Here is a 12,937-nt window from a genome sequence, read left to right as displayed (position 1 = left end):
AGTCTTTTATTGAACAAATTGAACATTGAATTGAATATAATAGGCACCACACAAAAAAGAAACGACAGTTACATTTTAAAGTGCAGTTTTCTACTGATATTTTCTTTCAAACAACACAAAAAACCTTTGTGTCTTTCGTGATATGCCCCAGCTTTTTGCGACGTGTTTATTGCGCAAGTTGGTCACGATGACAAAAAAAAAACCTGATATATTGTGCAGCTCCAATTCCAGGGGAGTCGTCTTCCACTTTAACGTAACTGTGGGCCAACTTCGGCAGCGAGGATGGAGGCAGAGAAGAGGTTTGGCCCGGCACTGACCTTGGTAATAACAAGAGAGACCCAGAGAAAGACTGCCATCCAATCTGTGATCTTTTCTATGGACTGGGGTACACAGCCCTCCCCCGGCCGGCATGGCTGCCTGCCTCCTTGTGTGCAGAGCCTCGGCGCTGTGCAATCTAATTGAGGTTGACTGCGGTATTATTTCAATAATGAAGTTTTTCCACTTCCTCCGCCTCTCCCTCCTGTCTTCCTGTCGATCGAGGGTGGCGGAGCGACGCCCTTCCTCTCCTCCGTCCTCTGGCGCTTTACATCCCCTCCATCACTGCTGATCATTGTCTCAATTACTCATCCCTTCTCTCCCTCCCCTGTCTCCCTCTTTCTCTCTCTCGCTCTCTCTCTCTCGCTGTCTTCCTCCTTTCTCCTCTTATCTCATCCCAAATTGCTCTATACACTCCTCCCCATACTCTTTTATTCTCTCTCTCTCTCTCTCTCTCTCTCTCTCTCTCTCTCTCTCTCTCGCTATCCTCCCAAAGTGAGGTGAGAAAGAGTTGAGGCACGCCATTCTCATCTCTGTCTCTCATCAGGATTTCACAGATGTTCTGCGATTATTTCTACCTTGATTTGGTGATATCTAATCTCCCCCCCCCCCCCTCCCCTCAAGTGCAAGAAAATATTCCGCATTTCCAGTGTGTAGCGACTGAAGATTGCGTGGGGACATTTCCAATCCAAGGACAAAACAGCTATGATCTCTTTGTTCACTTTGTTCCTGTGAAATAGAGATTCACAGAAATAGTGGCACCTGTAACACGACTAATGGATTTGAGAGGATTTGTCGTGATACAGTTCACTGTTTTAACAAAAATTGCCCCCTGGGATATTTGTGACCTGTTGATTATGATGTTAAAAAAATAACTTGCATTTGCAAAATCACATATATGGAGGCTCTCCTGGTTCAATTTGGCTCCCTCTTCTTTGTATCCATTACTGCGCCACTCTCCCATAATGGAGACATTAGAGTCTTTTACCTCTCTGCCATCTATCATGTCATTTAAACTCTTTCCTTACTTTCTGTTTTTAACTCTTCTACTTTCTCTCTGTTCTACCACTTCCCCCCCTCTTTCTATGAGTCTTATCTTCTTCCCTCCCTCCTCCCTCCTCCTCCTTCTCCTCCTCCTCCTCCTCCTCCCTGTGTCCACTGGGGTCATCTCCAAAGTCTCCTGTCCCCATCATATCACCAACAGCTTGTCACAGGCAATCAGTCTCCCTGCCTCGCTTCCCTGCACGGCCTCATCCTCCTTTCCTCGCCCTCGTCTTCCTCACCTCCCTCATCTCCCGTCACCTTCTTGTCCTCCTGTGTGTGTCAGGAGTTATTACTCTCAGAAATCTCTCTCTCAGACCAGTTGAGGGTATTTAGTCCACCCTCCACCCATTCCTCCGATCAGAGCTGCTACACTCTCGCCCATCTTCATCACATTCTGCACTGTCCTGGCATGCGCTGGCAGTATTTCTTGCTTTAAGAGAATTAAGATAGATGATACATTTTAAATCATTCATTTAATCATTTTGACATTTTGTTTTCATGCACTATGCCTCTGGACGAAATTATGTAATTAAGGTTGTTTAGTAAAATACATGCGATTTAGTGCAATTGCTCACAATTAGTTTGTTAAATTGAAATACATATTTTTATCCACTTATAATGGAGACAGTCCCACAGAGATATAGATTTTTTTTTATATTAGATTCAATCATTGTCAAAATGTACATGGAAATCTTCAAAAAGGTGTAGATGCAAAAGAAAAACCAAATTACATAAATAAGCCCTGACTAAACTAGAGCTGTACGTTGTTCTGGCACACAACTTATTTCCCTTTATTTGATTAAACAAAATGTTCCTCCTACGTTAGTGCAACAGGATATACTACACAGGTCTTAGACAGACACAAATAGCCTACTACTGTATGATTCAAAATGCTTTGGTAACACAGCAAATAGAAAGAAACTTGAGGAACGTGCAAACTTTTTTCACAGCGCTTTATTTAAACCTTCATCCATTTTGCCTCCTGGCTTTTCCACCAGACTGCGGTTCGCCATGACCCCCGCCTGCTTCTCTCCTCCTCCTGCTTTCACACTCTGCCTCCTGCACAGAGAGAGGGAGAGCGAGTGGCGGAGGTGTTAGAAGTAAAGCTGCCTCTTTTTCACACCCCTCTCTCTCTCTCTCTCTCCCGAGCCATCCGCCATCCCTCCGTCTCTGCCACACTTCAGACAGGCTAATCTGTAGCCTGAAGCAAAGTGGCGAAGGGATGGGGGGGGGTAATTATTTTTTATATTTCTTTAAGGAGACAAGGTGAGGGTTAGCCCCAGGGGGCCTTAACAGGGAAAATAAGAACAGGCGGCTGGTGTGTGCAGGGGTGTTGTGCGGTTTAGTGGAAGGAAGGATGTGTTGCTGTCTTTTTTACGAGCCACTGTAGCTATACGTCAACGTTCATTGTGATCCCAAAGGCTGTGTGATGATTACAACATTTGTGTACAAATGAGGGACTGCAGCTGCAGAGGTGTGATTCTCATCTCTTCACTCCTCGCCTCCTCTTTCTGACCTCCTTTCTTTTGTCTGTCTCTGCATCTTCATATCTCTATCCCTGCACTTTTACGGTTTGAGCCCTCCATTCTGTGTGTTCCTTCCTCCTCCTCCTCCTCCTCCTCCTCCTCCTCCTCCGGCCGCTGTGACCCGAAGACCAGTGATCTTTAATGCACTCGCTGACATGCTTTATGTAAGAAGAAGTGTTGGAGTGTTACAGCGATTCATGCGCACACACCGGGTTGCCTGTGCACTTACCGTAGTCAGCACTGCTTGACCTCCTCTGGCTTCCTTTCTAGCTTCACTTGTTTGATTCCAGTTCAGTTTAGAAGGAGGCTGATTCAAATGTGACCCTGTATCTCTCCTGGTCTGATTAAATTGTTGCATTTTTTTTTCCTTCAGTGTAAAAAGAGCTTTTAAAGCTTAACAATGCATATTAAGTCCCTCATTGCCTGTATCAACACATCAGTCCCTCAGTTTTAAATGGAAACAAATTCTCTGTAATTTGCTTAATTAAAAGCAGTGATAGTAATGGGGTATTAAACATTGGAGCTCTCATTCAACACAGTCTGTACGCTAACCAATCAGGTCCAGTTTCTCTCTACACACAGTGTTTTGTGTCTCAGGGGCTCCATTTTATTTTATATGCGCCCTTGATTGGATTAACATCCATTTTTTTTCCATAAGCATGTCTAGATTACCCCCCTCTCCTGCTATTTTTCCAGCCCGAGCAGCAATTGCAGTAGACTGAAAGCAGTTGAGTCCATGCACCGTGGTGGGGGTGTTAATGAATTCCAGTGGACTGCTAAATGAAGACTTATTAAAGTGCTGCCGCCTCGTAGTTTGACATTTCAGAGCTTCTGGTAGAGTTTTAAATCGCTGCCTCTCTGCAAATGTCACTCGCTGACTCTGGAATGGCTGACCATATGAATAGAAGCTATTGTTGTTGTCGGATATAGATTGAGAGAGAGTGTGTTGTGTGTGTGTGTGTGTGTGTGTGTGTGTGTGTGTGTGCGTGTGTGTGTGTGTGTGCGTGTGTGTGTGTTTGTATATATGTACCACCCTCTGCTACTTGGCTAACTGTGTAATTTTGTGTTTGCATCCCTCTAGCTACGTCAGATGGGACGCGTCAAGGCCTGGATAGCATGAGAGGCGGAGTGTGTGCCACGCAAGGCATGAAGGTGGTCCTGAAAGTGGGGCAGAGTAAGTCTTCTCAACTCTTGTCCTACATTACTTTCTCACACACACACACACACACACACACACACACACACACACACACACACACACACACACACACAGGAGCTCTCCTATAAGTACAACTGCTGGGCTCCACCACACATGGACTCTTCTTTACACACTTACTCATAACACACATTGTTATTCATGCATCGCACACAATCGCTCGCTTAACACACAGTATATCTACAGCCATTGGCTCCAATCCACCGCATCTCACACCATCTCCCATCTGCACATTCCTTGCCTTGCCTTGCCTTGACATGCAGCATCTTCCACTTTCAGACCATCCCTCTTATCTTCCTCTTTCCTATACACACATACCTAACAATATCCGCACACACACACACACACACACACACACACACACACACACACACACGCGCATACATCACTTCTTTGTGCGTGTGTGTTCTCTCTGAGCATATTAGGGCTCGTTAAGTGGTGAGAACAGCAGAGAAGTGTGGGATCAGTCAGCTCTAATGAGCCCTGTTGACTCCCTTCTCACTCTGCCTTTTAACTACTGACTCATGCAGGACACACACACACACACACATTGAAACTCGCATATCCCTGTGCGGGATATATATTACTGGTATCAACATCAGCTCACACACGCGAGGGAATGAGCACATACATGGGGCGCAGACATACAAACTGGGGTGTTCACACGTACACACACAGAACACACACACACACACACATCCCCCCATCGCTGACCTGCCAGCGAAAGCACGATAACAAAATGACTTTCAGTGTTAAAGCACACAGTCAGTGATTTTTAATGACTCATAGCTGCACACACTTCTAATTTGTTTGGGAAATATTCCCAGGTAATGACCCTCACATGCAGGCTTTTTAGAAAAGCAGCAGAAAAAGGCCCATTTAAGCATTTTCACTGACCTGCACATTCCGACACATAATTGGCACCTGTCCTTCACACGATCACCTCACACACACACACACACACACACACACACACACACATACTCGCCTATTTGGATTCCTTTAGCCTATCCTGTGTTATCAGGCCTTTTGTATTGTAAGGTGCGCTTCAGCAAAGAGCCAAGTGGCGATGCTGTGGCTCTATATCAGCCAATAAGATCAGCATCGTCAGCCGGCTGTCCCGTGGCTTTTTCACCACATGGGCAATGGAAATGCTACCTTCCTGCCACTTTTACACAACTCTGTGACGCACATCTTTTTATTTGTCATCTTTTTTCACCCTTTCTCTCTGTCCCTGTTTCATCTTTCATCTATTTCTCTTCTCTCCTCTGTCCTTCCTCCACTTCTTATCTCTCTATTGCCTCTGCATTTGCCTTTTTTCTTTTTTTAACCCCTATTTCATTCAAGCAACATTGCTCGCTTCCTTTTCAAATTCCCTTTTTCCCTGTCCTCATCACTTCCCTTTCACTTTGCCTGCTCACCATCTTTCCACCCAACTCTCAATCCCCCTCTCTGTTATTTTCACTCTTCTCTGTCTTTCTGTCTTATCTGTTATGTGGCTGAAAGGTCACGTCTGTGTTGTTTGTCATCTAAATAAGCGACGTGCCGATTCATGGTGATCTCTGATGAGATAGGCCGCTCTGCTTTGCTCCAAGGAACACACACACACACACACACACACACACACACACACACACACGCACACGCATACATACATTGACCTGTCTTTTCTTATTTATTCTTTATCTATCTAGCTTGCTCTCTGTCTCTGACACACAGTTTCACAGTCTCACACAGTCTTGCATGCACACTCACGCACGCATGCACGCACACACACAAACATTCAGCCTGAACCTCCCTCCACTAGCCCCTGCTGACCACACAGCAGTTTCTATTGATCCAGACAGCCCCGCCCCCTAACTTCTGTTAGGTTGACTGTCATGAGGGAGCCGCCAGCCAATACCAACCAGCCTTACACTTAATGTCAGTATGTATAGGTTGATGGCTGTGCACGCACACACACATTCCCCAGTTTGTGCTTGGGCGTGATGAAGTGTGTGTTTTTGTGTTTCATCCAAAAGCACCCCATTGTCATATCCATTTTTCTCTCCCCTGCTGCTGCAATGACCAATAACAGACTTTCTTTTTAAAATGTTGCATAAACTGCAGAGCTGTACAGTCATATCCCAATATAAAAACTATATTCTTTCAGCCTACTGCTGGCTACAGATGGCTCAGTGGTGAACAAAATTAGTATTTTCTGAACCATCTCTTTCAGCAGTGAGGAGTAGCACTTATACAATAGCTGCGTGCGTGCGTGCATCATGGTTTGCATGTGTCGTATAAACGCACTTTAATGCCATCACCATTACTGAGGGCTTGCTAGACAGATGGCCTGATTTAGCGACTACAGATTACAAGCCGTTATGGCCTTGTGTATATTCACTCTGGCCAAAACAACAAACGGCCTCTCTTTAGTTTCCCATTCAAACAAATGGAAAAGTGCTCATTCACGACACATTGAAGCCCAATCAATATGTGCTCTCTTAGAATGACAATGGAAGGGAGGGAAGCCTTTATTAAAGCTCCTCTGTCGCTATTTCTCCTTCTGGCTGGCTCTTTCCTCGCTATGTCACTTCTTGGTTCCAATTCCAAGAGCCTTGGCTGTTGTACAAGATAGTCTCTGACTCTGCTTCATATTTCACATTTATTTTTCCTCCACAGGCCCATATGGGCTGCCTCCGAAGAAGGATCTGCCAGCGGGACGCACCACCAGCAGAAACCCAGGTAAGCAGGAGACCAAATGAAGATAATCCACAGTGGGATCCATCCACATAATGGATGGAGGGAATACACAAAAGACTGGTAGATAAAAAAGAAAAGCAGTGGGGAGAGGGAGGGAGGAGGCGACAGATGGAGAATGTGCAGTGGTGACATCTGTGGATCTCTCTGTTTAATTCCATATCATTCTCTCTCTTTCTCTCTCTCTCCCCCGCTCTCTTTCCCTCTCCTCCTGGTCTCTGCGCCCGGCCCTCCGAGCTAAGTGCTGCAGGCGGGGAATGGATGGCTAATAGCTACCTTGGGAGAAGGACAAGAAAAAAAGGAGGGAGGAAGAGAAGAGGGAGAGAGGGCTAGACCGGCGGCGACATTTCAGAGAGTTATTATTGCCATTCGTTTGGGTGGCCTGGATTCTGTAATTCCTTTAAGAGAGAGAGAAAGAAAGAAATGAGAATTACGGAAAGATGAGGGAAGAGAGAAGAGACGGGAGTGATGGGGCAGAGTGGGGAGAAGTAGGAGGCACATGAGGAGGAAAAAGAAAAGAATAATTGAAAAGCAAAGAGGAGAAGGGAATAGAACAAGGGGATGGAAATGGAGAGAGGCCAGACACATGCTCTACCTCTAAGTCATTCAGTGGAGGAGAACGAACATGTTGAGTTTCTATTTCTCCCTCGTTTTGTTGTTGTGTACTATACCGAATGTGTGAATCAGGGCGTTCACACTTTGTCCATACCTCACATAGGTGAGAACTGTATGTGTGAAGTCATCAACAATAGAGTGCGTGCCGTTTTTACTAGAATGAGACAAACAACACTGGACACACTACAGGACTGATTTACATCACACACATAATGAGGGGTTTTACACATTTTTGACGCTAACACAAGAACATATTAGCACACACTTATCTGAAATCGTTGTTTTGACTCCTGACACAATCGTTATGCCAGAATTTATAATCCTCATGTGAATCATCTCCGCTAATAACTGGAATACTGCTTGTTATTCACAGTCATTTTCTTTCATCTGATCCTCTCAAGGGATGTAACAAATACATTATTGTGATATGGACAGATAATGCACAGCATCTCATTTTTTCTCTGTTTGGAAATCATAGAAAAGAGGTGCACCTTAAAACTTTAGATCTGGTCTCGTAGTCTTTTGGATTCAAACTTTGTCTTCCGTATCAAAGTTGTCCTGTTGGAACTGCTAGTAGGCAAAGCAGCATGACTTTTCATGGTGCAGATTTGCCGAAATGCAAACCAATAGCCTGTTGCATGGAGGTGCGAATAGTTTAAGGTTCAGACATTCAGCGAGGTTCATGCGTCAGATTAGCTAAGTGCAGGGTAAAGCTGGCTGTTGTTGCACAGGTGTTATTTTTACCTCATGATCTTATATTGAAGTCTAGCACTGTGCGCAACATGACAGTAATAAGACAATGATATAAATGGCAGTTTATCACAAGGCAAATGAACACACATTTGTTTTTTAACAGCTTCCAACCTAGACCGCACCCACCTCCAGTATACATCTATATAGTAGTTTTGCATTACACCCCGAATCCACGCACAGAGATCTCAACTCCTTTTGCCAGTGTTAATGGCACAGTTGGTATGTTTCTACTCCTGTGTTTTTTCTGCTCGTTTTTGAGTTTGTGAAATACAAACAACCTGCCAGATTGTTTTAATCAAAAAGGCCCAGTTGTTCCCAAGTAATCGGATTGGATCCAATCTTGAAAATGGGTTGTTGAAAAGAAAATAAGGATTCTGAAATCTGATTGGATCACGTAATCCAGTTTTGATTTTGATCTGGGTCAAACTTTTAGTATGTGTCGTTGGATTTGGATACCTGCTTTGACCCGAAAATAAATGTATTGTCCTGATCCCAGCAGAAGGGTGGATTTCAGGAGCAAAATGTTTAGATTTTTTAAATTGCTCAAATAATACAACATTTGTATCATGTACTGTATACATTTATTAATATTTTGCATTTGATTTCTTTAACCGTTACAGTGATAAAGTAGATAGACATTACGCTTTCAGGACAGTATATAATCATTTATTACTTCATATTAATTACAGTGACACAGGCAAAAGTAGTTTCTAACAATTGTAGAAGCCATACTGTTTTCTTTCATAAAAACACTGGCTGTTCTACCTGTTGTTCTTTACATAGCGAGTAGCCTACATTGGGATGTGTAGTCCCATCTAGAGCACTGCTTATCCAGATTTCGTAACCTTGAAAAGTTTGTATCAGGATCAGGGTGAACTTATCCAACTTGCTTTGAAAAACCGGCACAAAAGTAAGATGAATTAGCTGATCCTGGATAGCAAAACATGGGGTTACATATCTGAATATTCTGATCCAGATTACAAGTTTTGAAATATCGGCCCAAAGTTTTAGAAAAAGATGAAATAATGTCTAATACACTGCTTCTGCATCTGCGATTTTTTTTAAAACAAAGTATCCGTGTCATCCTGTCACTCCATTAGAAACCAGAAGAAAAAAATTGAAACAGCAATGGTGTCGAGAGTGTATGCAACCGCAAAGTCTCCCGGGCGAGTCCAGACGGGGGCCTTGGTGCACACCGAGCCCACTCTGTATCACCATAAAACACCACAGAGTACACATGGATAGAGACAAATTAATTCATAAAAAACCAAATGCAGTCGTACGTGGGAAGCAGCAATAAAATGCCACGATGCATCACATTTACTGGTGCTTCATTAATTACAGTATGTAATCTCCTCAGATCCTCTTGAATGTATTCATATAAAGCTTGTTGATGGAAAAGCGTGCTGATTCACACTTTATGCTGTCAACATTTTCAGATATTTACATAAAATGTGCAACAGTTCCGTGGGGGGAAATTATTGTGTCTCTAAAACTGTTTCAGAAAGATGTAGAAAAATATATGTAAGAAAATATTTTACAAGACTAACAATGTGAAAGAGGAGGAAGTACAGCTGGCTCAAAAGCAAGGACAAGACTATGTCATCACCTTGACCTGTTCTGACCTGTTGGATGGATGGAGGTGAAATTAGTTCAATAAATTCACTAATGAAATAAAAAAGAGGGATCAAGGGGAAAAGAAGGTGTCAAAGTCTGAACTTTGCTATAAAAAACGGAACACAGGAGCGAGTGAGAAGTGGAAAACAGGGGGAGCGAGACGAGGAGGCGGAGGAGGAGAGGTGAAGGAAGAGGATATAATAAAGAGAGCCGGTGAAAGGCGGCAGTCATAATGGAGATGGAGAATGAGGGATGTTGGGTTAATGGAGGGAGGAAGAAAGCGGGCGGAGGAGAAGGGAGTGAAATTGACATCCGGCATTAGAGCTTTTTTGAGTCGGTCCAGCGACGGGGGTTGTGGTGTGTTTGCATGTATTTCCTCGCACGGTTGTGTAGGTCCATATCTTAGTGTCCGTGTGTGTGTGTTGCGAGTTGCTGAGCTCGGAGCAAGGTAGGTCATTACAGCTACAATAACCCGAGGATAGAGAGAACCACGGAGCGAGGGAGGGCGAGGAAGCGGAGGAGACGCAGGGGAGAGACAGACGGGGAGGAGAGAAAGGGATGTGTGCCAGGAATAATGATAGACCAATCCAAAGGCTCTATATAGCAGGGACTCGCATTACCGCCTTTAACTAGATCGCCACACACATTCACACGGTCCGGTGCCAGAGCCTTAGCGCCCCCCAACTCTATAAACACACACACACACACACACACACACACACACACACACACACGTCCAGACCATCATTCACCTGCTGAGTTCTGACCCGACTTCCTGCAGAGAAAACTCTGCGCTCCGAGGCTGTGAAGATCTTAGGTTTCAGGCAGGCACATAACAGACAGAGGAAGCAATGGGCTGACAAACAGAAAGATGTGTGACAGACAGTTTGATAAGCAGAGAGACCGATAAAAAGACAGACAGTAGGACAGGCAGGCAGGAAGGCCAGCAGGCAGGCAAGCGGAGTGTGTGGTCTGCTGGTAGGAGCAGAACGGGGGAGGCTCTCCTCATGTGGTTGGCTGTAATGCTAAGTAAATACAGTTGTTAAGGTTAGGGAAATAAAGTGTGTTACCTTGATCCACACTGTGGCTTAGCCAGGCTGTCCACAAGAGTATATACTACACAGAACTCTCACACACGGAGACTACGGCCATCCCTCTCCATTTTATAAGCACCAGTGTCCACTTCATTACATCAATAAAGAGACCACATATAAGCGATTTGCTGCATACTTCCTGCATTCCACTGGGTTAAGTCTCTGCAGCCTTCACTAGCAGAGCTTACCCAGCAACGTTACTCATGTTATTGTGGTACAGAACCATAAGGAGTGGTATGTGTATTTAAAAGCTCATGAAAACACAAATTGTGAAAGCAAGCTGTGTTATTGCTGGTATATTCCTGATGATTGATATGCATGTATAAATCAAAAGGAAACACTGAAGGCAAGCTTGTGAGTGGATATTGGAGTAACATTGTTCTGTGATTTGTTTCAGGGGGAGCAGGGAACTCCACCCAATCGCGAGGAGGACCCAACAGTTTTGGAAACGAGGGCGACGGGGAGAACGGGCCCCTTCAACCGTCCAACATCGCCCTGATCGCCGGCGCCGCGGGAGGCTCCGCCTTCCTCCTGCTGGTAACGGCTGTGATCTGCGTGGTGTGTTACAGGCGGCGGCACGCCAAGCACTCGGACACCCACCACCCTCCGCTGTCGCTGTCCTCGCTCACCAGCCCCAAGCGGGGAGGGGGCGGGGGCCTCAGCAGCTCCAACAACAACGGTTCCGAGCCCAGCGACATCATCATCCCTCTGCGGACGTCAGACTCGGCCTACTGCCCGCACTACGAGAAGGTGAGCGGCGACTACGGACACCCCGTCTACATCGTCCAGGAGATGCCCCCTCAGAGCCCAGCCAACATCTACTACAAAGTATGAGACGCCCCCGCTGCTACGGCCGACTGGACACATCCACCCCCCCTCTCCCCGTTACCAGCCGATCCCCTGCTCCAAATGAAGCCACAGCAAAGCTCTCCATCACAGCTCCAACCCTGAACCCCTCAGTACTACCAGTATTGTCCCATGGACCCCCCCTCTCCCACACACACTCACTGCCCCGTGAGCCCGGCCACAGTTGTGTTTCTAGCTGAATAAACCACCCCACCCCATTCTCACACCAACTGGGCCACCAAGTGTGCGTTAAGGGCAAAGTCCAATCGGTGCATAGCCCTTCTTAACAAGGCCCTCACCAATGGGCAAGAGCTTCTGAGTGCCCCCTTCTTGTTAACTCAGAGCTAAACGAGACCCACCCGTGCTGAATTGAAGAGTCGTCCCCATAACGCCAATGTGTGTGTGTGTATGTGTGTGTGGCAACACACTTTATTTCTAGGAGTATGGACCTGGCGTTGGGACTTGAGAGGTTTTACAAAAGAAAAAAAGAAAAAGAAAGGACCACAACTGTAAAAAAAAAAAAAAAAAAACTACACCCTTGATCCCACTTAGCGCCGGAGAACTCTGATTCCCAGAGGCCATACCTGCCTAGCCCACCGCCCCACCCTTCAGTGCTCAATCAGCCAACCAGAGACCGGCCCCTGCCACTAACTCACCAATAGGATTCTAGTTTCTTTGTGTTTGTTTCTCCTGAGAAAATAGGGGGCCTCGGACTCACCCAATCAGCAAGCCCGGGCGGCGGTCAACGCGACCAGGCCCAGGCCTGAGGAGGCCTGACCAATCCTGACACTCAGAATCTTGTATATTTTAATAATATGTGCGTGTGTGTGTGTGTGTGTGTGTGTGTGTGTGTGTGTGTGTGTGTGTGTGTGTGTGTGTGTGTGTGTGTGTGTGTGTGTGTGTGTGTGTGTGTGTGTGTGTGTGTGTGTGTGTGTGTGTGTGTGTGTGTGTGTGTGTGTGTGTGTGTGTGTGTGTGAGAGCGTGCGTGTGCGTGCATACAACTTGGATAATAATTATGGCGCGGCTGCTCCACAATAGATGTGTGTGTGCAGTTAGTGTGCTTCAGTACAGCAAGTTTGCATATGAGTTTGCATATGCGCGTGTGGGGTTTAGTTTGTGTGTGTACGCTTTGTGTGTGAGTGCGTTCTTTAGACTTGTCTTAAATACCA

At 45.6% G+C, this 12,937-nt stretch overlaps 1 protein-coding gene across 1 annotated transcript in view; it reads left to right on the top strand.

Moving 5' to 3' along the window:
- Positions 1 to 11,906, top strand: part of efnb3b (ephrin-B3b) — a 76,279-nt gene extending 64,373 nt beyond the window's left edge. Inside the window, exons 3-5 of the mRNA XM_028564441.1 lie at positions 3,967 to 4,059; positions 6,766 to 6,828; positions 11,320 to 11,906. Of these exons, the coding sequence (XP_028420242.1) occupies positions 3,967 to 4,059; positions 6,766 to 6,828; positions 11,320 to 11,756 (593 nt within the window). The 3' untranslated portion in view covers positions 11,757 to 11,906. The remainder of the gene's footprint in view (positions 1 to 3,966; positions 4,060 to 6,765; positions 6,829 to 11,319) is intronic.
- Positions 11,907 to 12,937: the final 1,031 nt, after the last annotated feature.

Source organism: Perca flavescens, chromosome 19 (assembly GCF_004354835.1).
Source record: "Perca flavescens isolate YP-PL-M2 chromosome 19, PFLA_1.0, whole genome shotgun sequence".
Taxonomy (NCBI): domain Eukaryota; kingdom Metazoa; phylum Chordata; class Actinopteri; order Perciformes; family Percidae; genus Perca; species Perca flavescens.
This window is presented reverse-complemented; position numbering and strand designations above follow the sequence as displayed.